This window comes from Haemaphysalis longicornis, unplaced genomic scaffold, assembly GCF_048455015.1.
Source record: "Haemaphysalis longicornis isolate Haplotype H1 unplaced genomic scaffold, Haemaphysalis longicornis Haplotype H1 scaffold_6, whole genome shotgun sequence".
Classification (NCBI taxonomy): Eukaryota; Metazoa; Arthropoda; class Arachnida; order Ixodida; family Ixodidae; genus Haemaphysalis; species Haemaphysalis longicornis.
Window position 1 is genome coordinate 97,241,860 of NW_027526407.1, and position 26,025 is coordinate 97,267,884.

General features: G+C 48.9%; 1 protein-coding gene across 2 annotated transcripts in view; it reads right to left on the bottom strand.

Annotated features, from left to right (window-relative positions):
* Positions 1-1,392: 1,392 nt before the first annotated feature.
* Positions 1,393-26,025, bottom strand: part of LOC144141071 (uncharacterized) — a 42,028-nt gene continuing 17,395 nt past the window's right edge. Inside the window, exons 3-5 of one of the 2 annotated variants that reach the window (XM_077672581.1) lie at positions 19,563-19,779; positions 13,722-13,934; positions 1,393-6,508 (exon numbers count right to left, since the gene is read on the bottom strand). In XM_077672581.1, the coding sequence (XP_077528707.1) occupies positions 5,750-6,508; positions 13,722-13,934; positions 19,563-19,779 (1,189 nt within the window). In that variant the 3' untranslated portion in view covers positions 1,393-5,749. The remainder of the gene's footprint in view (positions 6,509-13,721; positions 13,935-19,562; positions 19,780-26,025) is intronic. The other variant, XM_077672580.1, reaches the window with a different exon arrangement.

A 26,025-nucleotide genomic window follows, 5' to 3' on the forward strand; every position in this document is an offset into this window, starting at 1 on the left:
TTAATCCTATTTTTCGGTCTTGCTTTGCGTTACGCTCTCACAGCGCTTTTTGGCACATGGCAGTGAACTTGAATATGGTGCGCATGTTACAACAAAATATTCGTAATGATGCTGTTCGTACGTGACAAAAAGAACGTATTTAAATTAAGAACAGGTAAAATACAAATTTAGCTTTACGTCGAGTCATTTAGCATGTATTGCATTATACTGCTCAAAACTATCCAAACCGAGCTCGTGTTCTTCAAGTGTGTTAATGTTTTGTGCTTATAACTTCACTTCAAAACTATCTAATTGCTCCTCGTTTGCTGTTGTAGCTAAAGAACGTTACAGTTAGTTGCAAGTACAGCACATTTATATCCCATGTATACACTACAATGTAATCAATGAGAAGTCTGCTATTTTCTCATGGATTTAAAGTTAGCTTGGTTAATGGTTAGGCAAGTAAGAATTCTCGAGCAACAGTTCAAACGATTTTTGTGGCCACCGATATGTTTACTCAAACAACACAACTTGGCGTTACACGGTCGGCAAACTACGGGGTCATGTCCAAGCACACGCACAGAAACAAAATACTACGACCGCGCAATTTTCGAAGCGACACGGCACTAAACCTGTTCAGTGCCTCCAGCTCCGTGCTCTGCGGGCGGCGCGCGGCGCGCGGCCGCCCCTGCCGTGTGACATCACGGCGGCACTCCGCAGGCCTTGAAAGTCTAGGTGGTGTTGGTTATATGCGCAGCGCGCCCGAAGGAGAGGAGACCGCGGAGAGAGAGAGAGTACTGCACATTTAGTGACACTAATGCGCAGCACCGCGCGCAGCGCCGCCCACCGGCGGAGTGAGAGCGCGCTGGGCCGCACACCCGCAGATGTTGAGAGAGAGTGTTCGCTCTCACCTGGGCACGCGCCGGCGCCAGTGCGTCTGCCGCGGCTATGACGCAACACAATTCACTTTAATCCAATCCAATCTAATCCAAGCCAATCGAATCCAATCCAATGCCCCTCGCGAGAAAGTGTTCGCTATCGGAGAGGAGAGGGGGTGAGCGGAGGAGAGTGCGGACGCCGACGACGACGGACGCACGCAGGAAGGACAGGGCCGCCGACAAGAGATGCTCTCACCGTCGCATCTAAAAGGAAAGAAATGTGTCGAGTTTTGTGCCTGAAAGCACGGAAAGCAAAGTGCTACAGTTATCACCAGCGAAAAACAGCTCGGTGATTGGCTCAAACAAGTCGGCATTTCTTGAATGTGGCAGTATAAGGGTTTTGGCACCACACTACCCTCCTGGCCTGTTTAATGTTTAATAACAGGCCAGGATAACAGGCCAGATAATAACAGGCCAGAATTTTCAATGGTGGTTTCACTACCTGTTGGCTGGAATACTTTTGGCATTCTTACTTGAGGAATGATGAACGGTGCACTAGCAGCATTTCCCACTATTGAGGCAAATGGTTTTGGCCTTGCAGGGTTGGGCAAATAGCATGTCTGAACTGTTTTTTTAACATGACTTGATTGAGCAACTTACATGCAACATAGACACGAGCCCATTATGATTTCTCACCGGATCTTAGGAATGATTTCTTGTGAAAAGACCGAAAACTGTAGACACGAACAGTTTTTTGGTGAAATGCAACTGTTTTTTTTCTTTACTCTTTGTGGTAGAGTTGACAGGCTATAGCAGAAACACTGCTTAAATGGCGGTAAAAATTGAGTTGTAGAAAACCCACAAACACAGAACATTGCGATACCATCAAAGAAGATGGGTGTTTCGAATCAACAACCTCCAGGGTACTACCAGGACAACAGAGATGCAATCTGTTACCTTGCTTACGTTGAGAAAAATTCTTTTGTCAGTGTACACGACATAGCACTGGTTCTATTTTGAGTACGTTATTCAGTTTACACAAGCATTTTAAAGCTAGAAACTTGCAACCATTTTACGTCCTCAGCAATACGTGTGCAATGTGGATGCATAATGTGGGCGTAACTACAAAATGAACAAAAGCTCAGTAATGCTTTCCCAATAACAACAGTAGGATTTATTACAAGCATTGATATGAGCACTCTGACAATGTAACTGCACAAGGCAGTTGTGTCCTATTGCTCTCAGTTAGGGGTTTGCGAATACCAAAAGTTACTTTCGAATCGAATTCGAAAAAAAAAAAGCCAAATATCGAATCGGATATCAGTATTTCTTTTACAGTCCTCAATTTCTCATAGGTTTTTGGGCAAAAACAGAAGCTACTTCGCATGTTCGGTAGTCATGGTGCTCTTTTTCAACCCAAAGAACGCACTTTTTAACTCCCATTCGCAGCAGTCGAGTCGCCGAACCTGGTATTTCAGGAATACGGAGCAGGCACAATACGCATTAAAAACAAAAAAACGAAAAAAAAAACACATCTTGCACTGGAGTTGCTGTACTGTGACCACAGGAAGGAAACGCATAGGCAGCACCTCGCAACTCCAATGCGAGCACTTTGCAGGCATGAACACTAGACAGTAGAGAGTTTTAGCTAACTGTTTTCCACGGTCCGCTCCGGTATCGGCGGCACGGTCAGCGCGACCGGAGCCAATGCAGTTCGCGGTCAAGCACGCCACGCATGCGCAATGGCGCTCCCGCTCGCTATCGGAGCGGAGCGGACCGTGAAAGACGGTCAGCTAAAACTCTCTATTATGTCACGAAAACATGGCACAACCACAATCACGGGCCGTGATGATGCACTTTGGAAGCAGGTCGCGAGCGTGAAGCGTGAATGATACGTCGCGGAAGGAAAGCTCTAAAGACAGTCGCCGTGCACAAGCTTGCGCTATCTTGTGCAGTCTAAAAAACAAGAAATACATGCGGTAATCATGCATACACCAACTGCATTAAAAAAAGCCATAACCGCTTTTGATTTCAAATTAGCGGAGGCGCTGTCAAAAAACAAGAGCGGCGGTGATTACTTTACTGAGAAGCTGCCCTTACATGTAATCAAAACGGTTGCCAGATTCGACGGCAACAGCACCAGGGAAACATCGGAAAGATCTTATCAACACAATCGCAGATTACTCCGTGCAGCGGGATAAAACTTTGTGCAAAGTGCACTCGTCGAAAGTGCAACTAGAATGAAACGCAAGCAGATTGTGCACCATCAGTGCACTAGCGTGGGCCGATATCTCTCGCTTTTGCAGAGCCGGGCACATTCAAAAAGTCCACTCGACTATTAGAAAAATCGAATAGTAGATATTCGATTCGGGATTCGAGTTATTTGCGGAGGTACTATTTGACTCGTATTCGAATATTCGAGTATTCGCACATCCCTACTCACAGTGATTTATAACTCTTTAAAGGAGCCATGAAGAGAAAATGTAACTTCTTTTCATTGGAAAGAACTAGGATTCAGTATCTCACTCAGCTCCATTACAGCCACAAAATATGTTTTTTAACGAAAAAAAGCAAGAAGTATTTAAAAACTTTCAAATTTTGCGCCACAGTGACGTGTTATGAGCATGAATGACGTCATACGGGCCAACAATAAAACAATTTTCAGCGCCTCAACTGCGCGTTAGCATTCAAGTGATGCGGTCAAATGGAACTAGAGGCCCCATTACAGACGTCCAGTCATGTGTCGTCGCGACAGGTCAGTTAGGCGGCCGCCAATCGCACAAACAAGGTTCCGTGACGTCATAGAAAAGTTGCGGGAAATTGGCTAGGGGGTCGCGACTGCTTCACACGTTTTCTTTAATATCTCCGTTATTTGTTCGAAGATTGCGATGATATTGCTATCATTGTTATCGAGACTAAGCAGTCTTTCTAATAAACCCAACTTGTATTTTGTCTTCATGGCTCCTTTAAGGCCAGTCTATGTTCTAGTGCCCTGTGCAATTTATAATATCACAGGATTCCTATTGCATAACGTAGCACTCGAGGCACTCGTGTTGCTAGAAAAATTTATAACTGTGACAGTCGATTTATGGCTGTCGGGAGAACCGTTGATAGGATAACAAGGGATGCAGAAAGAAGTTCTTACTAAATTGTCATTCAAATGATCAGATTCAATAGGCTGCAGTTATATCTGCCCAGTAAACTATAGCAGACGTCATACATTTTATGGCTCCAGATGTGAAGCTGATTGTAAAATAGGGGTGGAAAGCTGTTCGTGAAGCAAGGAGGAGCTGTTGCTTCTAATTTTGTGAAACCACGAAATAAATTTAAAAAAAAAACAGCTCCAGGTGGCGAGATACACAAGTGGATGCGTGGTGCACCCTGTCAAAAGACGGGACTTGCTATGAGGATATGTTAAAGGAGCACTGACACCAATTTTCGGCGTTAATATTATTGCGCAGTTCGCTTCCTTCACTCAACAGAATACCCTGGGTGAAATATGAGCGGCCTGCGACGCGAAGAACATAGTTTAATTGGATCTCATTTATCGCGCCGACAGAGCAGCGCGCGGAGCGCCACTCAGCAAATGGACATCAGCGTGACGCCATCCAGGGAGAGCCAAAAGAAGTGACGCGGCAGCGCTCGTCAAAAGCTCGTGACGTCACTTCATGCGCGCGGCCCCACGAGCGGCGAGCGGGCGCAACACCCTCTCAAGCGGGCGCCGGTGACGTCCGCACAAAGCGGCGAGGTCAGGCCGGGATTCTGTCATATGCGCCGTTCGGGATGAAAGCGCGGGAATTTGAAACAAACGATTTTCAGGCCGTTCAGTGTAATTAACTATCGCGCGCTGAAGTATTTGAAGTCCTGTTCCAGGTTCGCCAGACCATTAAGCATCGATAAAAGCAGTAAAAGTGTAACATAAAATTTTCGTGTCAGTGCTCCTTTAAGTCGTGTTCGGGTCACTGTTTTTCGAAGCGATTCAAAGCAGCTGCTTTTTCAAAAGAAAATGGGAAATAGTTTGTTCTCAGACTTGACTGCAGCTTGTAGAATACCAATATTACAATACCGTAAAGTTACAGCAAAGTTACTTAAAACAGTTTATGGTACGGTCCTTGTAGACACGACTCCACGCATAAAAGCTTGTAGCGACCAATATAACAGTGACTACAGCACCTGCATAAGGGAGCTCCAGACCTTCAAAGGGCCCTGCACCACATTTTTAACCTTTATAAAGTCTGGAATGTTTTCAGAGTGTAGCCAGCAAGTGCATCCACTACCTATGTTCACTGGTCACAAAGTACTCCAGTCAAATATGACTTTCATAAGAACGTGAGATAACGTTAAAAAGATTGTTCGCTCTTTCTTGGTCTATTGTTGATGCGCTTGAACGTCATTCAAGATATGTCGCAGATATTTTCTGGCTGCCCTTCAGTTACTGCAATTAACACATTTGATCGCAACTTCAGGAAAAATCGCAACAGCAGCAAAGCAGGAACTCGAAGACGAATCTGCTCCGACAAGCGAGTCATGTAGTGTCGCTTATGCAGGCAATAACTATTGCTTTCGCAGGGCTTCCAGGCAGGGAAAAGTGAAAATTTATCAAAAGTGTTGCAGCGCCCTCTGAAATGCATTACTGTGAAATACAGTGATAACTTTAATGAAATCACTTCTCATGTGCTCTTATTAAAAACATTGCTCTTGTATAATGAAGCACCCATTGCAACGAGACCACAGCTTTGGTAGCACGCATCCAATTGGCACTTCACCACACAACACTATGCTTTTGTTAAGCTCTATTAAAATAATGTTCCACAGGCCTTCGCTAGGGGCAGTGTTCAACCCACAGTCCACAACCCCACCCCACAAAACAACAAATCCCGCAAGCAATTCGACTACGACATCATCATTCCAAGAGCGGCGGTTCCCATTCCTACTCTCTTGTAGTGCGCGTTCTCCCACAACTCCCTCTGCTTCGGTGACACCTTCGGGTACTCCGCGAAGCACTTGGTGCATACGCACCACTCTAAAGCGATGGGCTGCTGCCGGGTCGCGCTGTTCTCCAGGTGGAAGCGGATCTTGAAGTTGTCCGTGCGGACCCGGCGCAGAGCTGGCAGCGCCGCCAACGCCGCGTCTAGGTCCGCCGGACTCACGCGCAAGTCCACCACCGAGTCGCAGCCCGGGGGCTGCGTGCGGAGCGTCAGCTGCTCGAGCTGAGGAAGCTTCGGCCTCGGGCTCTCGAGAAGTCCCGGTCCTGTGAGGAAGGCCCCCGACAGAAAGTCTTCCTCCAAATGGAGCTCCACAAGGTCTGGGCAAGCGTGGAGCAGCCCCAGAAGTATCTTTTGGCCCATGCTGCAACTCAGGCGTAGTCGACGAATGCGAGGGAAGATGGGTTCCACGATGAACTCGCCTGCCGCACTCCCCGCCAGGAGGGCGAGCGACTTGAGGCCTGTGCAGGTCGTCGCCAACGCCGGCACACTGATGTCGCTGAAGTTTGTCAGGGTCAGGTGCTCCAGCGGCAGACGGGCGAGCAGCGCCACGACGGGCAGGGTGAAGGAGTAGGAGGGCGCAGCCGTGGATGCGATCAGCGACAGGTGAGTGAGGCCCGCAAAACGAACGACGTGGACAAGGGTTGTGGGCGATGAGAACGTCAGCTGCGAGAGAGACATCAGCAGTGCATGTGATGGCACCATCTTAGCCTTTCTGAATGTACGCGCATGCCTTTCGGCCCTGGTGGTGTCTATTGATGCCATCACATAAAAGTACCTCTAGAGCATAGAGAACGAAACCAAAACTGCTAGTTTTTTGGGGAATTGTCCTTGAACGACGCCCACTGCGACAGATATCCCGGTTGTTTCATTTTATTGGAGCTACTCGCTACAAAAAAGAAAAAGCTCCGGTGCAGTAGCAAATAACGACACCGAGGCTAAAAAAAATGGCGGTCTCAGTTTTATTCCCAAGCTCGTAAATCTATAAATACGTGCACTACGAAGCTGATTTTTTGTTTTTAGGTTCATGTAGTCATAACGTTTAGAAAAATCTGCAAAAGTGATGTCATTGTTCTACATAAAATTTTTAATTGCGAATTGTTTTAATTAATTGCCTCATTAATAAATGTTATTACTTTTACCTCCCGCTCTATTTTTCATTTGTGGGCTTATAGGACCCTAAAATTTAGGAAAACACACAGAAAACACTCTTTTGCTTGAAATACAAAAATCAGGGCTGAAAGGGTTTTAACTTGGCTTTCGCGTGCATTTCAGAAAGTCGTCTTGAAGCCACAGCATCGCCGTCCCACCGACTTCGCTCGGTGGTTTATTCTGCTCCTGTACGCCCCATCCAGCTGTATGACACTTTGCCGAAAAACCTTCTTCCTTCGTTGTTCACGCGCTTGCTGTGTGGTGCGCCTACTAATTCTGCTGCTTACAAGATAATCTCTGTTTACAACACCACAGCTGCTCGTGTCTAGCCCAATGACTTCGTGAGCGTCGTACCCCCGAAACTACGTGCCAGGAGTCCTGCCCAATTCCCTTTTAAATGCAGAGCAGTTCAGTAACTCACGATGTCACCCGAGTTGACGTCTGTAGTCCGCACCGCACCCCTCCCTACTATATATATAAAAAAAAAATACTATCCGGCGCCCGGTTTCGATCCCTCGACCCTGCGGGCGGAACGCAATGTACATGGTGCTCTACCCACTGCGCCACAAAGCCGACACAGAATGGGACGCTACGAACGCGCCTTATATCGTTGACTCATTCAAATTACCGCTGACGAGCGCTCTCTCGTCAGCAGTTGCCACAAGTGCAACAACATTAACGTAACGCAAACTACTTAACGTCGTGCGCCCCCGGAAATGCTCTGCATTTGATCGTGCCCCTCGCGAGGGGGATGTTTCTCTGCGTCTTCTCTCGGTCGCGGGACCCGTGGCGCCATCTGGCGGAGGCGCGGCACAACTCGTAGCACTTTCTTTGAAAAAGCGCCTCGAAAGCGCGGCAAATATGAAATAGGGATGACGCGCTTTCGAGGCAATCCGCCAACGCGGCTGCTTTGTGTACAGACTCGGCGGCGAGTGTCCCGGGATTCTGGTGCCGACCGATTTTTTCTCGACTGCACAAATTGCCGGCAATTTAGGCAATTTTTATCTAGGGGATATCTAATGCTTTCACATTTACATTTACAGATTATGGTAAGCTTTTCGGGACCATCATTCGGTCAGAGCACACCATTTTTTTGCTGAGACGGCAGCCCTACATGGGGGAAGTCAGGCAGTTGTGCGAGTTCAAAAAGGACGCAGATGAACAAGCACACGAGTTCCGGGCGCTTTTGAGGAAAGTGACGGTGAAGAAGGGCACACGATCGGCGTGGCTAGCCCGTTCCTTGCTCTTTTCACCAACTGCCAACAATTCAGCATTTCCCCCACTCGCATACTGTGTAAATATTCCACCTCTATAAATCCCTGTTTTGTAACAATATGTATGTACATGCATATACTTTCTGGACCAAGGTGCGCACCACATTCTAATAGAGAAACAATAACTGCAGCACATGACGTATTCCCGCGCACTTGGGATAGGAGGACAAGGTCATGCAGGCTGGTTAGTAGACAAATAAGTTTCGCTTAAAAAAAAATTGGGCACAGACTCAAAGTTCAAATCTTTGACAATACACTATACTTACGCGCAACAACGAAATGCTTCCCTCAAAAGCTGCAGCGCTCTAATGCTATCCTATCAGACCAAGGTATCATAGCTGTGATAGGCGTGGTGACGGGTGGGAAGCTGACGTTTAAATGAGGCCACATGGTTATTGTACTCTACGTTGGTAGCAGTGGCACTATAAGGTCGCTCCCTGAGTCACTCCCTTTTCTTTCCTACCTCACTGCCGGTGAGCGACAGCTGCCGAGGGGACTTGCTCTGTGGGGGAGATCTGTCGTTTAGTACTCCTTTTGATGGGACAGATAACCGATTTTTGCGGAGTTTATGCTGTCTATCCCAAATTAAATATCAAGACAAACAGCTTGAACCGAAGTGGTTTCTCATAGCTCCCTGGAGCGTTTCAAAGTAGAATTTTTTAATCTACAAGCGTTATAAGTATGCTGCCAAAGCTAGTGCTGGCAACCATTATAGTGGGCCGCGCGGCAATATTCTTTCAACCATGGAAGAAAATAAGTTAAAGGAGAGAAAACTTCTTTATTTGGCAGAGCCCCGTGGGAGTACAGCCTGCTTACCGTTAGCCATGTGCCATCATTGATGCTACCGCTCTCTCAACCAGCAGGAGCTGATCGCAAAAGAGCTGCTGGACAGCACCGCACCGTCTCCCACTGCTCGGGGGAATGAGGAGGGGGCGGATGTTGCAAATCGGGGTTCTGGGTGCCTTCAATTAGTTGTACGCAACCTTCAATTAGTTCGTGTACTGTGTTGTGCAGCTCAACACTGTCTGTGGATACGCTCATTGGAAGGCCCAGCGCTTGCTTCGTTGCTTTCCTGATGGCGGTGTTAAGTTTGTCGGTTGCTCTCTTGTTTAGTACTGCATACAGTACTGAGTAAGTTATTTTTGAGCGAATGGAAACCTGGACGAGACGAAGTGTGCCTTTCTCTTTCATGGCTCTGTGTCGGTTGGTGACTTCTGATCGTGGGTATCATTGTATCATTCTTGTTATCAGAAGGCCTAGAATTTTTAGCTATGTGCAGGGTTTGATGGCCTGTTTATCAAGGGTGACCTGGATGTTATCTTACTCTCGTTCGCGGCGGCGGCGTCGAACCACAAGAAGTTATGACTTTTGGAGTGAACAAGCCATTCCACGTTCCTTCGCATACTGGTTGAAAGTTTGGGCGGCCGGTTGCAGAGCGTCCTGCAGACCCCTCAATGAATCGAAACCCGTCCACAGGGTTACATCATCTGAATAGAGGGTGCATTTGTCTTAGGTTCGGTATACTCTCCAGCTGCCCCGTGAGGCCAAAGAGCGCCATGTTGAACAATAGCGGAGACAGGTCTGAGCCTTGAAGGGTCCCCCGACAGCCAAGGGTGATGGAGTCCGAGGTGACTTTCCCGATCTTGATAATGTCTTTTCGGTTGGAGAGGGAGTTTATAATATAGTAGTCGTATGTCTTCTTTCCGCAGCCTCTATTGTCCAGGTTTCAAAGGATTGCCTCGTGTGCCACGTAGTCGAAGGTAAACTTCAACTCAAGTGTGAGGATGGCCCGCGGTGAGTGATGAGTGGCAGGAACGAGGATCTCCTCTTTCATTTGGATTAGCACATCCTTGGTACCGATCTGTCTTCCGAATCTGCCGGCATATTTGCTTGGTCTCGTTCAGGTGTTTCTGGAGACGCTTTAGCATTATTTTTTCCACAAGTTTTCGATTACTTCCCCAAATTTTGGTATGAAGCGGATTTCCGCCGTCTACCATTGTGCTGAAATTTCCCGTCAGTTCAAAAATTGCCACCTGCTGCAGCAGCGAGCAGTTGCACCTCGTATGGGCTCCGCAGTTTTCTATCGGAGTGAGCGAAAAACGGACTCCGGTTAAACTTCGGTGTTGCTATCAGATAAGTTAGGAGATAGCGCCACTTGAGAAGTGTAAAGCCTAGTCCTAAAACATAGAATTGAAGTCGGTCCAGACGTCTCCATACGTCTTTATTCTGACATGTGACAGCTAGCGGTATAGTGCGCGCTGCTGACACACTGCTACGGCTGAACGCGCATGCTGGTTTCTTGGACAACGTACCTGATCTTAAACGCTCTGCCCAGTGATCATTCCTCCTTAATCTCCTTTGTAAACCAGGGAAAGTATACTGCAAATCGCCCGTACACCCGCCCGCACGCACGCGGGCACAAGAAAGCGCCGGGCAGGGGAATACCAAGAGGTCTGTGTGTAGTGAAGGGCCAGTGCAGTGTGGTGGCCAATCCGCCGAACCAGGGGTGTAGCGCTTGCCGAAGGCAACGGGCCAGCAGGAAAGAAGAAAAGGAAGGAGCTCGGAAGCGGTCGGGCAAGACGACAGGAGGACGGCGCCCTCGCGGTGTAAGCCCGAGGTCCGTCGCCGGCGCTTCCTTCGAAGTTTCCGTCCGTCGCGGTGTAGGCCCGACGACAGCCCTGGCCGCCGCCGGGAGAAGCCGGGGTCCGGCCCAAGGGTGAGCGGTGTGCCGGTGACGCAGAGCGCGGGCAGCGAGGCCTCGTCTCGAGCCCAAGCTAACTCCTCCCGGCGCTAATCATTAACACCGCCACGTTCTTCGCCGGGTTGAACGTTGAACATAACGCCGGGTTGAAGCATCCCGCCGCACACGTCTCGTCAGCTCTGCGGACAGGCCTGTTGAATATAAAGCGTGTGTTTGTGTACACAGTAGTCCGGCTCATTGCTCTGCACGCTTGACACTGTACAAAGCTACCTCTAACCACACAGCCGCACGGATCAAGCTGCAAGAATAAATACTGCGGGTCACGTGCTGGGCCGACTCCGGTAGCTCTGGAAAGGGTAACAGTCGAGGGAGCTGCGTCAACGGAGGTGAAGGGTCGTGGGCTCCCTTGGCCAGAGTGTCTGCCTCCTTCTTTCCCGCGTCGCCGCAGTGGGAGGGGAGGCAGTGAAGTTTATTAACTGCGCAGCTGTGGGAGGAGACCGTGTGCAGCTTGCCGACCAGACAGCGCTAAGCGAGACCACTGCGGCTCACGGGCATGTATGCTTCCAGCACCTAGAGTAGGGCTGGCCTGGAGTCCACCAGGATGACTGCAGCTGTGTCCTGGTGGATTCGCTCCAGAAGCAAGTTTGCAACCAAATGAAGTACATCCAGCTCGGCGGTTTGTTGATGACTCAGGAGAAGCCTGGAGGAGTCGAGTCCTCGCCTCCCGATCTCTGGAGCCGTGCAAGCGGCCGCAGAGCTACTGGTGGCTGGGAGGACGGAGCTATCTGAGAAGATTTTCGGGTGGCCTCTTACATCTTTCTGCAAGAGGGCAGCCGCTTCGTGTCGGAGAGTCACAGTTGGGGTATGGAGCTTTGAGCGCACTCCTGGCAATGTGCACAGCCATCAAAGCTCTCGATGGGGCATGGGCTGTGCTCAAAACCGTCATCATTGATGACCACCCAGACGGCCGAGTTGCCTGCGGGAACCCACCGTAGCCACTGCTGCATTGCATAGGGTGCCGAGAACGGGCCCTTATATACAGAGGCGATGCCTGAGTTGCCGCAACACTGCCGCCGGGGTCCACCATCATGGAGGCGCAGCCTCTCCAGCCTGCAGCAACTGTGCGAAGCCCGAACCGTTTGAGAATCTCCCCCGCCTCTTCCCGCATCATGGTACCAATTGCCAGCCTCGAAGCGCGCTCTTCCCCAGGGGCCCCGACCTGAGAAGAGTACGGGGCTTCCGGAGCCTGCTCCAGTATACCTTGATGTCACGGGGCTGAACCAACGCCCCTAGCCACCTCAGCAACGGGGCCCGCGCAGTCTACACCAGCTCCTTTCTCTCTCCTCCACTCTTTTCAGACCTTCACCCCCTCCCCTCACGCCGAGTTGAATGTAGGTGTGCCCTTACCTGAACGTAAAATCCTTGCTGTAACCTTACTTACGTGTTTCTGAATAAACCACTTACTAGTACTGCTACGGAAGTGGGCTTGCGAAGGCTGGCTGCGTGACCTCATGCCATCTCCTAACGTTTCGCTTTCTCCACGCTTTCAACTGTACGCGAGATAAAAGAGGTTTTTAAAAAATTGAAGCAATTCCACTCAACGTGGAAGCTTTCAGGAACTGCAGAGCAGTGATAAGCCATATGGGCTTTGCCGAATTTCTCTTTGCTATCACCCCTCACGCTCTTCCATTATCTGCCTCACCGTTCCCTTGATGAATTGAACAAAGATTTGTTCAATGCAATTCACGTCGAGTGACCACGCTGGCTAGACTGCGTGACCGCGAACAAGCTACGAGGACACGCTGGCCCCCTAAAGTTCTCTGCGCAAAAAACCTGTTCCGCGCTAAAGTAATAATAAAGTGCAGTCTTTCCCGTTCCTTTACGCGATTTTGGAATCGCGCACTGAAACCGACGGAGCTGTTTGCTTACATGCAAAGTATTTACGTTTAGAAACTACATGGCTCCGCCTTTCAGATTTCAGAAATCTCAATGCCAAATTAAAATTATTTCTGCTAATTCATTGAAAAATTTTACGCGGTTAGTCTGCTAGATACAACGTGGCTTTCGTATGAGTTAGAGGACAAAGTCTTCAAAAACTCCCACCTCCCCTCGCGGGAACCCCTGTGTAGATGCGACGCATAGGCGGAGCGGCGAAGGGACCGCGTTTTATAGCGCGCATAACGTTCAGGGGACTGCGTAAGCCGGTCCCAGTCGATGACGACGTTGGCGTACTTGTAAAGCGGCGTGGACTCTAGGTGTTTGAGCCAAGCGTGGATGTTGCTTCGCCGGAGAACGGCACACCGGTTATATGCGCAGCGCGCCCGAAGGAGAGGAAACCGCGGAAGAGAGAGTACTGCACATGCGCCGGCCCCAACGCGTCTGCCGCGGCTATGACGCAACGTGCCGCGGCTATGACGCAACGTGCCGCGGCTATGACGCAACACAATTCACTTATTTCCAATCCAAATCCAAGCCAATCCAATCCAATGCCCCTCGCGAGAGAGTGTTCGCTATGGGAGAGGAGAGGGGGTGAGCGGCAGAGAGCACAGCTGGCGCGGCGAGGAGAATGGGGGAGGGGTGAACAACGCCGCCGCCACCGACAACGACGACGACGCCGGAGGGACAAGACGAGTGAATCAGATGCTCTGCATCTAAAAAGCGGTTTGCTGTCCCTTTACAATCCCGCACAGACAAGTTGCGTTTGAGCCAGTCTAGGCCTTGTCGAGGCACGCAACTTCCGAGCTCCACTCACCTCGAGGCTTTTGATGTTTGGAAAACAGTGGTGGGCAACGGGGATGCCGAAAGCGCTGACCTCGCCGATAGTCAGCCATTTGTTGTCCTGGCGGTGAATCGCGCAGCCGAGCACAAGGTGGCGGGCGTCCTTGAAGACTGGCCACAACATGGGCGAGTAGGCAAGCCAGGAGGTCATCAGCACATCTTGCACGGGTGTCCCGATCACCGAAAGCTGCAGAAAGCAAATGGTTGTCTCTACATTCCGTCGGCAATAAGTTTTCACGGAGATGTTGCGCTAGTAGCTCCATGTAGCACCATGACGTTTCGAATAACGGTTATCAGATTTTTGACGCGCCTCAGAAAGTATTACGGCACCACGAGCGAGTCGTGAACTGCTAAAACGTTATCAGTTTAAGATTTAGTGTTACGAGTTTTGTGGGTCGATTCACGCACATGTTTTCGAGAGAAAAGCGCATTTAGTGTGCCGCATTCCGCGCACAAACCTTCTAGTAGATTTGCTGACATTCGCGATGAAGCCACGCAACATATGTGGACCTGTTTAACAGTGTACACAGCCCCTGAACAATAAAGAAGCTGACACCAACCGTATTACAACCAATAAAATCAGTTTTTACGACAGTGATGCCACAAAAACAATGCAAACCAGTTTGGCATCACATCGATGGTCGATGAAGTCAATTAAACCTTGCGCTCGCATTAACAATGGCAAAGAACGGTACGCGAGATGAACTACCAAATCCCTCCGTAACTGAAAGTTTAACAAGTTTATTTTCGGGCATGGTGGAGGAGCCCTGACTGGGTTTTAACAAAGTGTAATGCATGAAACACATTCGATTAGAATTTTTTGTGTTGAATATCAATGAAGTTGTAGACGATTGGTTGTATACCATTATTTTTAGTATTTTAGGTAACTTGCTGTTCCCTACATGAGAGTCCTTCCAAATGCACCTCAGTTCACACAATTATATGCCTGATTTCTTTCGTGTGGTTGGGATCAGTGCCATCAGCACTCACAAAATAGTTGAGCACATTCACCTTGTCTAGTATTTTAATACTCATGCTAAGAGGCTGTCTCGCCACTTGACTGCCCAGGTATTTTTTAGTTATTCACACCTGTCTTTACTACTACATGAATAAGGCGTGGTTAAGGCTATTGAGAGGCTCCCACTAAATTCTAGCCCAGGGCCTGGCGGTATTAACACAAAATTGTTGAAAATGACTTCACAAATATCCGCACTTCTCTTGTAATTAACATTTCAACAATCGTTAGACATGGGATGCGTCCCTGACGACTAGAAGATCGCAAACGTAGTGCCTATATTTAAATCAGGTGAACCCACAAACCCCAGTAACTATCACCCAATTTCTTTAACGTCTGTATGCTGCAAATTACTAGAACACAACCTTCAGTCAAATCATGTCCCACATAAATAAGCTATTCTTCGAAAATCAATACGGCTTTAAATATAAAAAAAAACTTGCCGCGTATCTGCTCCTTTCGTTGCAAATATCGTCAAAAGACGACAGTCTTTGTAGACGTTTGCCAAAGAAATGCCCCCCTTTGCTTTGCCGCTCACCTCTCATGCTGTTCCTGTTCAGTCGCGCTCATCCCAAGGTAAACACGCTAAAGGTTTGCTCAAGGCGATTTGAATTTACCGCGTTCCACTGCTACAGGCCGGGTTCCTCGATGCCAGCGCTACAGTACGGCGGAGACGCACGTGAATCGAGGCGCCCGACTTCAAGGTCTATAGAATTCAGCGTTGCCGTGCCCCACGTCATAGAGTTTCACACAAATCTGGCGCTGCAATCGCGGGCCGCCGTGGGCGGCGCCATTTCAGCTAGCGACGTTCCTCGCCTCCTTGGCTTGGTTAGCCACATGGCTTCTTTTTCGTCTTGAAGCCAAAATCGGTAACATTGTTTTTTTTGTTCATCTTCCATGAAGCTTCTAAATAATCCCTGACAAATAAACCTTTCTGGAGGTTTAATTGTATACTAACAGAACAAATTCGATTAAATTTTTGCAGTAATATTGTTGCATTTTTGCAGCCGTGCCAAGGACAAGTGGAACGTGCCTGCCTGGTACATGACGGCACGCTCGCTGAAGCGCGGCTCCCCTAGACAGTGGCGCCAGATTTCCCTCTAGTATATATTAGTATGAAACTCTATGCCCCACATGCGTTCCAAGCACAACATGGAACCAAGCTAGTGGAACCTTTCGTTGCTGTTGCCGCGTGATTTCTCGTATGCCGCCAGCAGGTGACGCGGGCAACAGCAGGCGGCGGTTTTTTGCAGTAGATGCAGAATATCATTTGCTTTCGAAAAACCATGCATCAATGAATTTTTTAACAAAGGAACACTGTAAATATTCCTTGTCTATTAATTTTCGGTCTTACAGTTGCGTAATGCCTTTCAACGAAGTTGAAAGGCATTACGCATTACGCAAAGGCATTGCGTAGTGATGTTCACTCCACGAGCGATGGGAGACCTTGCGGTCCAGCCCCGCCCTGCCGACCCAGCTCGCGCTGACGGCCAGGGGCCAGGAGCTGCTGGCCCAATACGGTTCCCGCGACCTGGGAACCGCTCCGTCTGGCGTCTGAAAACGCCTCGAGCTCAAATAAAGTTACTACTACTACTACTTCAACGAAGTTGACAAGTATGAACATATAAACCGGGCTTAGACGCTCACTTTTGGCTGTGAGTATATAAGACTATTGCGCAGTATGCATTTTACTTTGGCCGGGTGGCTGAATCGAGTCACAGACAGACAGACGGACAGACAGACAGACATACAGATAGACCAAACTTTCTGGGTTTAAGTGGCCCAAGAAAGACTATCGTCTTTAAAAATCCTGTGAAACTCAGCTTTTCGAATTAGTATCTGACCTCCATTCTTCCATTCATGCCCTTCAATACACTGATGCCATTATTATTGATCTTGCCAAAGCTTTTGACAGGGTTCCTCATGAACGGTTCCTTTCGAAAGTTTGCAAACTGCTGTTAAATGTTAAAATTACGACATGGATTGAAAATTTCTTGTCAAATTGGTACCAACCTGTCATAATAAATGAATTTAGCTCAAATACCACGCGCGTCCTGTCTGGCGTACCGCGGGGATCTGTACTTGGACCTCTTTTTTTTAAGCTTATATAAATGGTATCCCGGGAACATTAATGGCTCAACAATAACACTCTTCGCAGGCGATTGCGTCGTTTATAGGCAAATAACTTCTCATGAGGGTGTAAATACTTTGCAATCCGACCTATACAAGCTTACCGAGTGGTGCCATCGATGGCAGATGGAAATTAATGTAGAAAAAACGAAGCATATTTCCTTTTCTACGCTCGCCAACACGCCCCGGAATCCTTATACGATTGACAACCTTCAGATCGAACAAGTTGACTGTTTTAAATATCTGGGCGTCTTTTTCACGCCTGACTTGGCTTGGGATACGCACGTATACGTTATATCGCCAAAAAAACCTTTAAAAAGTTAGGCCTTCTTAAGCGCCGACTATCAATCGCAAACGCTGAAACGAAAATGCATGCTTATACTTCCCTGATAACGACATCTTTAGAGTACTATGCATCAATCATACGACATCAAAATAGCTTTACTCTGACCAAGCGCATCGAATCAGTTCAGAATAGGGCTGCCAGGTTTATTTTATCTTCGTACTCATCAATCAACACGGTTTCCCTTTTAAAACGCACACTCCATCTTTTAAACCTTGACACTGGACGGAAGTTTTTACGTTTGTCCTTTTTTGACACTTTATATTTTGGTGATTCTTCATTCGCGGCTACGTGCACGTTCTTCTTGCGCATCACATTTACACGCGCGTGGATCACATTCACAAGGTTTCGCCCATCTTCGCAAGGACAGTCAAGTATCAAACTTCCCCCCTTTTATTGTCAATCAAAGAATGGAATGCGTTACCGGAATGCATTGAGGCAATAAGGGAACTTGCTTCATTCCGGAAAGCCCTTTTTGCCCATCTCGAGTCAAGAACTGTGCATTTATTGTAAGCGATTGTCCAATGTTGAAAGTGACTGTTGAGTATACGCGACTTTGACGCGATTTTAAACCCGCCATCTTATCGTTCAAGTTCGCCCCGATGTTCTGCTTCCTGCGAATGCCTTTGCTCCCTTGTATGTGTTTTTAATATTGATTGTGTACACCCCCCCCCCCTCCCACATGTAATGCCTATCGGGACCTTTAGGGTATGTAAATAAATAAATAAATAAATAAATAAATAAATGAAACTTTATTGACACAAAGTTGGCGACTCGGCCTATGTGGGGGCGGGTGGGGAGGGTGGTGTCAATTCGGGAAAACTTTACATTCTCAGATGAACGCCAGTAGCGAGAGCGAAGTCCCACAAGGAGGCAAACACCTGCTTGGCTGTGGCTGCGGGTGGGTAGAGCCAGTCCGTCAAACACGTTACGCTGCTGTGTTTGCAAGACGTGTGCTCCGCGTGCAGTCCCGGACACGTCCAAAGCAGATGTTCAATGGTCGGTGTGGCTCCTAAAGAGCACGTCACGCACGTGGGTTAATTGCTTGTGGCAGCGCCTGGGAGAACGGGTGGCCGCCCTTTCTTTGGTATGTAAGAACGCCACTTGAAAAGGATGTCCTCTGTAAGCACCGCCCTATTCTCAAATAAATAAATAAATACATAAATAAATAAATAAATAAAAAAATAAATAAATAAACTTCGGAATGTAATTCACGGATATTGCTTCGCAGGTCTTTCTCAGACTTACTGAATGTTGGGTAGTTTCCAAATCTCAGGGATATCCTGCAGCTCCTACGTACGATATCCTACGTGCTCCACCCGCCACGGTGGCTCAGTGGCTAAGGCGTTGCGCTGCTGAGCACGAGGACGCGGGTTCGATTCCCGCCCGCGGCGGCCGCTTTTCGATGGAAGCGAAAAGCAAAAACGCCCCTGTGTGTACGAGATTTCGGCTCACGTTAGAGATCCCCAGGTGGTGAAAATTAATCCGGAGCCCTCCACTACGGCGCGCCTCATCGCCTGCGTTGCGTCGGCGCGTAAAACCTTACAATCAATCAATTCTACGTGCTCCATCTCCCTTTTGGGGACTCCTGGTCATATGGGCTTTGGCGGCGCAGAGAAGGTACACGAGGCGGTCTGAGATTTAATACACCCGGCCCCTCAACAGAGTCGCCTTTACTCACCTTCCGAGGTATCACCCTGCATCATAGCCTTTCACGCACAACCATTCCGACCCCTCACCCTTCGTTATCCCCCGTAGAATCACCACTCTGCAGAAAAATCCAAATGAACTCCCTCCCGCCATCCTCACCCACACATCACCGTCTTCTTTCCCACCACCGCTTTCCCACACTGCGGGGACTACGAAGATACCCCACACCCCATCTGGCATTCCCACGCCCTGTTTCATCTTACCCTGCCCAATCTCCGACTCCTGGCCGTCTGCCCTCGCGCGTTCGAGCGCTTAGTCCCTGTGCCGCTGGTCGACAGGGCTACGGCCCACAGAACTGCCCTTCCGCAACTCAACCATTCCTAGGCCTAGCTAGAATAAAACGTTTTCCCCTCTCTCTCTCCTTATATCTCTAAGTTCCTTCAATCAAATAGTTTGATGACTCTCTCTCTGCTGGTTGCGAATAACGTCAGTGAAATAGTATCCCCCTTGTGTGACTCTTTTCACAAAAACATCACCCCCCCCCCCCCACTACCGTGGAGTATTATTGTGCCTGTACTCTCCTTGTAGATGCGTTAGCCGCTTCCACCTCGTACCTAAACAGAAACGCATTGAGGTTTTTGTTACGGGCGATTTTACCGTGGCAGCGGTGGCTGTACCTTGGGGTAGCTGGCCAGCAGGTTGCCGACCGTTGTAGGGCAGAAGTAGAGGTGGTCACACCCCAGAGCCGGCGTGGTTCCCAGGATGCGCTCTAGACGACCGGCCGCAGTACCACCGTCCCGTCTGAAGTCCTGGTTGACATGCAGCCTCAAATCGTGGTACAGGACCAGCGTGGTAACGGTGGGGAACCACTGCACCAGGTCCTTTACGTAGTTCCTGCATTTCGCACAGCATTGTCTTGAGCCGCAGCCCCTAAACCGGGGAACACAGAAGCGGCTTGACTGAAAGGGAAACAACCTGATACGGTTTATGCAAGGGGAGAATAGGGACAGCGACCACACGTCCAACACTAATGCTACGTTGCTGGGACACTGCATCAACGCTGGAACGGATAGGAGCTGAGACAGATTCAGGAGTGAGCACACCGGAGCAATGCCTGCGACATCAGGCATGCCTGCCTGAACGGCTCCGGGCTGATTTAGAGCATGTCGCAGTGGGTAAGGCTGTTGCGCAGCTAACAAAAAAGTTACGGGTATGACTGTCGGCTGTTTTTGTGACACAAATTAGATCTCCGGGTGGTGTAATTGCACTCAACACCCTCCACAGCGCATCTTATAGCCCAGGTGTACCTTCGGTTCTTAATAGGCGATTCGATCTAAGGTAATTTTAGACCGTGAGACAGTTGCGTACATGAACGTTGTGGCATTTTGCCTCAACAAATGTGGTTTCATCAAATTCAACCCGCTCCATAATAGCTGAAAGCGATGTCAGGTTCCCAAAGGAGGATTTCCTTGCGTTCGTCTGAGAAGCCGGCGGAGGGGGACCGTTGATATTCTAACTACCGTGATTACCGCCACGAGAATCTCCGAACCGGACGAGAGCTGAAGGTCGGTCAAACCTTCGTCACCAGATGTTCAGTCTATGACAGTTGCACTGCTCAAAGTTACTGGGCGAAGTTGCCATTCGTCACACGTCTGAGCCTGGCGACTCGGCGGTTTGGATCCATCAATAGGTATAGGCGACCAGACTTTGTTAGGCGCTCCACATGTCTACAAAGGAAAGGAAATTTTGGCGACGTGGAGCACAAACATAGGTTTTCATTTTTGTTATATTTGTGTTTTGCGGAATACCTTTGGGTTTTTGTATGAGAGCGAGAGAGGTGGGTCACGTGACTATTTTGAACTCACCTAGCTTTGTTTGTCACGGTGGCTAATGAGTGGCCTAGTATGGGCTAATCAATGAGCCGTCCTCACTCTCAGATAGTGAGGTCCCTTTTGTGGGCGGGGTTTTGTAGGTAAAACCGAGGAGTTTGATGTTTTTGGGACGGATTGGAACAGAACAGAGAGGAGAGGTGGAGAGCGGCGAGCTCCCGCTCGACGCGGGCCTTGCCCGACCTCTTGTTTGCGATCACGAGCCATGAGTTGTAAATACGTAGTGTAAATAAAGTGTACATATTGTATATTTTGAGTTTGCTTGGAATAGACCGTCGTCGGCTATGTGCTGTCGGCCAACGAGCCAGCGAGACATCGTATCATCGGATCGTCTCTTCGATCATCGACTTCGGCGACCGATCCACCTCGATCCCCAAGACAGTCCACCCCCTAAAACCGCGCCAGACTCGACGCAATCGAAAGCCCGGGGAGCTCCCTCCGCGAAAACTTCCCGCGGCAGTGAACATCGCCGATGTCTCGATTTTGTGCAAAAGAGGCGCAACCTGTCCGGCTTGACTGGCAAAAGGCGGAGGAAGGAGCAGTAGACTGGAAGAGCGGGGAGATACCGTCTTGGCATCGTTTAATCAGAGTCCTTCAATGCTTCTCTGGTCATGAAACTCCCGGCTAAGTTTTGTACGGGGACAAAGGCTACCGCCAGGGGCGCCACCGCTGATCGGAGGGCATCGGGCGGCCGCCGCTGCTCTGTAGCCAGACCGGCAGGCAGGAACGCAGTAGCCGCATGCCCGTTCGCACCAAATTTTTTCGCCACTCACAAAATGATAAGTCCATTTGAGCAACCCACGACACGTTAAGCGAAAGCGCACTGCTGATAAGGCGGCAAGCGTCTGTTTTATCTTACTCCGTGGTCCGATCCCTGCCAAACGCGCTCTTACCACTCCCCCGGCTGCCCTCCGATCAACACCAGCGCCGCGGCGCGGCAGCGTACGAAGCTCTCCGATAGCGTGACGGTGAAGTTTAATGACCAGAAGGGCATTGAAGGACTCTGGTTTAATTAGGCAGTGCGGCGTCTCAACAAGGCTTCACGGTTGTCAAGACGGCAAGTTCAACCAGCGCCTGGGCTCGGCGAGCAGGGAACCGGCAAGGGGAGCCGAAGCTCGGGAGAGCATGGTTGAATGGTCGACGAAGCACCCGAGCTCGTGTTCGACTCTGACGGCGAAGCATCGTTCGATGCCTCTAGAGACGACGAGTGATCCAAACAAGCACGAATCATCTATTCATGTGTGTATGCGGTCACTTACTTGTCCGTTCCGCCCTTTAACCAGAAGTTAGTGCCCGATCTCGTATTTTTTACTTGATATCTCCGCAGTTTTCGGCTGTGCGGCCACTTTTTGGCAGTTTTTGGCGCCTGACCCGTGAGTTCTCCCATCCCGTATTTTTTAACTTGATGTCTCTGAATTTTGGGTGGTCGTTCTTTCGGAGTTTTACGGTGGTTTGTAAGGGTGTAACCTCTTCTTGAGTAGCCTGTTTGTACTATAGCATGTTTGAAGAAATCTCTCCCCCACCTCCTTCCACACGCACAAGCACAACATTCATGACGTCCTTAAGCAGGTATGCATGTTAGGAATTTTACAATGGGTGGGCGCTAATCTGGGTTAGAAGTGCGTGAACTAGCAACAATGATCCTTCCCGTGACGGCAGGTGCACGCGCGTCCCCGTAAAGTCAATAATGACGAACTTTTTTCTCTACTAGTTGTGCAGTGTTCTCATATCTGCACCTGCAGGACAGTCGCACTTTAATTCAGCGATGATGCAGGCACGCGTCGTGCGGTTTGCGCGTTCTTTTGTGAGAAATAAAGTCGTGTGAAGTACCCCGCATTCCTAACCCTCCCGTATCGCACCCGAGCGGGATGATGCCAGGAGCATCCAGGTATGCTAACTTTTACAGCCCTGCAGGGCTGTAAAACCTTCCTTCACCATGACACTCAGAGTGTCATGGTGAAGGCATCGGCTGGTCATCACGTATTGAAATGAAGGCAGAAAGACAGAGTTACTAACTAGGAGACCTACGTACAGCGCTTGCTGACACGTATACTGATAATTTATGACAATTTGTACCGGAGGTGGCAAAAGCTAGAGGAAGGACAACGCCGAATAATCGTGCCAAGTTAGTATATTTGCCTACCAGGTTTTCTTGGGTACATCCTGTTCAAAAGTTTGTTCCAGTGCGGTCGTTGCTTTCACATTTTGTTTGTAATTGCCACTACCCACTTTCAGTTGGAATAACAAACGATCCTTAACCCGCTCTAGGTATAGGAGTCCTGTCAACGTCTTCAAGGGCAGCTTTCCTTGACGCGAAACAAGTTTGACCATGTGTTAATGCGGCGACGAATGGTGCATAGTTCAGAAGTATCCATACAGATTGATATCTTTGATTCATGGTAACCGAAAACCCTTCTAGAGAAGTGCAACATAACACAAATTGGCTCTTCCTGAGGTCGAAGCAACGTTCCGTTAAAGCCATACATTGTAAACGCCAACTAGCCGGAAATGGAGTTTTAATCAAGTAATGTGCCCTGAAAAGTACTTATAGCAAAAATATACTCCCTAGGCATGGTCTAAAAAAGTGGACGAACCTCCATGGTAGTACCGTTGCCCATCCGTGTAGCCAAAGGGAGGATTTAGAACGACTTAACACCATTTGTGAGATGGCATTCGGTTCCTTGTATACAACCGCGTCCACAATAAACTCCCCATCTGGGGTAATCATCTCAAGCGGGCGGTCGCCATGTTAGTCTTGTGTTGTTTCCGTGGGTCAACACTTCAACCGTGGACTAATGCTAATTAGAACGAGAAAGCAGGACGCGACGGTTCCATGTAGCTACAAAACCGATACCGTACGTATACCCGTATAGATGCTTCCGCCAGCGCGATCACAAGCAGACAGCGCGCCGTGTTGTTTCAATCTGTTTATTTTGGCGATAGGTGTTGTCAAACTCTGCTGCTAACAAAGAGACAGTTCTCGCCGTTGCAAACAATTGCAATGTTCATCTGCTTTGCTTCCTTGCGCATATATAGACGATTTAAATTCTCGTACCAGCGCGCCAACGCACCCGACTGCAGCGACTCAACTTGCCCTGGAGGCACGACTTGCTGCCCGGATGTAAACAACCTCCGTGCCTGTCCGTGCCATCCGTGCTATCAATGCAGCGCGGCCGGTGACTTGGTGTGGCCGGAGCTTCAAGCGCCTCGTCTTGGGCCATCATTTTTTCTTATTTGAGAAGGACTAGTAGTGCCATTTGGTGGAAAGATTTTTATGTGCCCCTGTCACACGACGAACGGCCGCTAACAACATTTGGATACGGCGACAGCTGTGGACAGCTCGCTGGTAAGTGGTCTGTCATGAGTCGACGCGTTTGTCAAACGTTTGGATAGGGTTAACTGCGAAGTACCCGTGCCGCTCACAGCACGTACACGCACGGGCAAAGAAAAAAAGCGCACACTCGTTTTATTGTACTTGTTTGTGGCTTTTGGGGTATGCATTCGCATTCTTTTGTAGGCCGGTTTGTAACAGGGCATTCGAGATGAAATCGTTTGTCGCGCGCGGCGTCGTTTCGAAGCAACGTGACGGTTACTCAGGTAGCCGAATCGCCTCCGACAGCGGTGCATCGTCGGGCCCGGTCGGCGAATATTGTGGGACTCTGTCTCTCATATGCATCGAACTGCTCGTGTTCTTTTTAGTTAACTGCTCTACTTTGTAATATCTATTTGTTAACGCTCCTGATGGCTTGCCTGTCCAAATATAAGTCTTTGTGTTGTTTTCGTTCAAGGCTCTGACTCATTCTTAGCGCTCTGGTCGGCGAAAGCCGCAGATCAGACGGCCACCCCCTTCGAAAACTGTGCCCTGTAGATTCGGTGGGGTTGTTTGCTCGCTTGAGTCGACTCTTCACATCTAACAGCGTACCGTGTATTAAGGAAACGGTGACATGCGTAAAAGATGCTATGAGCCTATCGAACGATTAAATGCATATAGTGTAGACCACGGCGGCGACGTGGTTCGAAACCGAAATGTTTTTATTCCCTTTCGGATGATAATGAGGGGTCTGTATACAATCGGGGCCCGTCAGTCGCCAGCTAAGGCCACGTAATTAAAAACACAAATTCATGCCCTTATGGAAGAGAACCGAGTTTGCCGTAGCATGACACAAGTCTGCCGGGCATAAAAAAGGATATCATTTTTTTAGAAGAACAATGCACACACTCTTCTTTTGTGGGTAATAACTTTGTCATAATCAGTAGTAAGACCATACACAAAAATTACTCGATTCATCTGACACTCGATTTTGACACGGAGCTTGCAGCTCCAAAAAGTGCACTGTGGTTTTGCGTGACGGAAACTTCTACAATCACGGTAAATTAACTAAGGCAGGTGTGTGTGGCATGCAGCGTTGGTAAGTTTGCGAGAATAGCGTTTCCATTTCAGCTGTTTTTTTTTTGTTGCCATGCAATCACAAGTAATTTGGTGCCATGAACGAGGTTTACGTTAGCTAACAAGGCTGTAGTAACGGTTGCGGCTACAAATGACCTTATGCACCAATCACGCTTGTCAGCTCGGTGACACAGAATATTAAGGTGTCAGAATACGGATGACTGAGTCGCCTAGTTTATTACTACTGTAAAAAAAGAAAGTGTTTTCTGACCCAGTGAAGTACTTTCCTGTATGACTAGCTGTGTTATGACAGATGACCATACTTGATGAGACAAGCCGTAACAAATTAGCTTTGGATGTAACACCAGGAGGGAAATAGGTGGAGGTATCTGCAAGTATAACTGAAACAGTGGGTGCCTGTCCCGCATGAATTCATTATTTGCTGACACGATTTTCTTCTACAGATCCTGATACATGATCGAGTTGAATGACTTCATAGATCTTAAAGGAGTACTGACACGAAATTTCAAAGCTGAGGTAACTATGTAAAACGCTTCCTTTTTATCAGGAGATATCTCCCAGCAAGTTTCAACAGCAACCGTTCAGCGAAACATATTTAAAATCCATTTTAATCTTCGCCCGCACGAGAAAGCCCAGAGCGGGCCGACGTGACATCATCTGCTACATGCCCCAAACTGCCGACGTCGGGGCTCCCGTGACGAAGCCGACGCGCTGGCTGTGGTTGGCGCGCGCTGCTCGGGCGTGTGTACACGTCATGGCTTTGGGACTGACGTCATGCTGCCCGGGCCTGTGGGGACGGCGAAAATCTCGGCCGGTCTGGGCGCGCGCGTGCGCTCGCTCGCA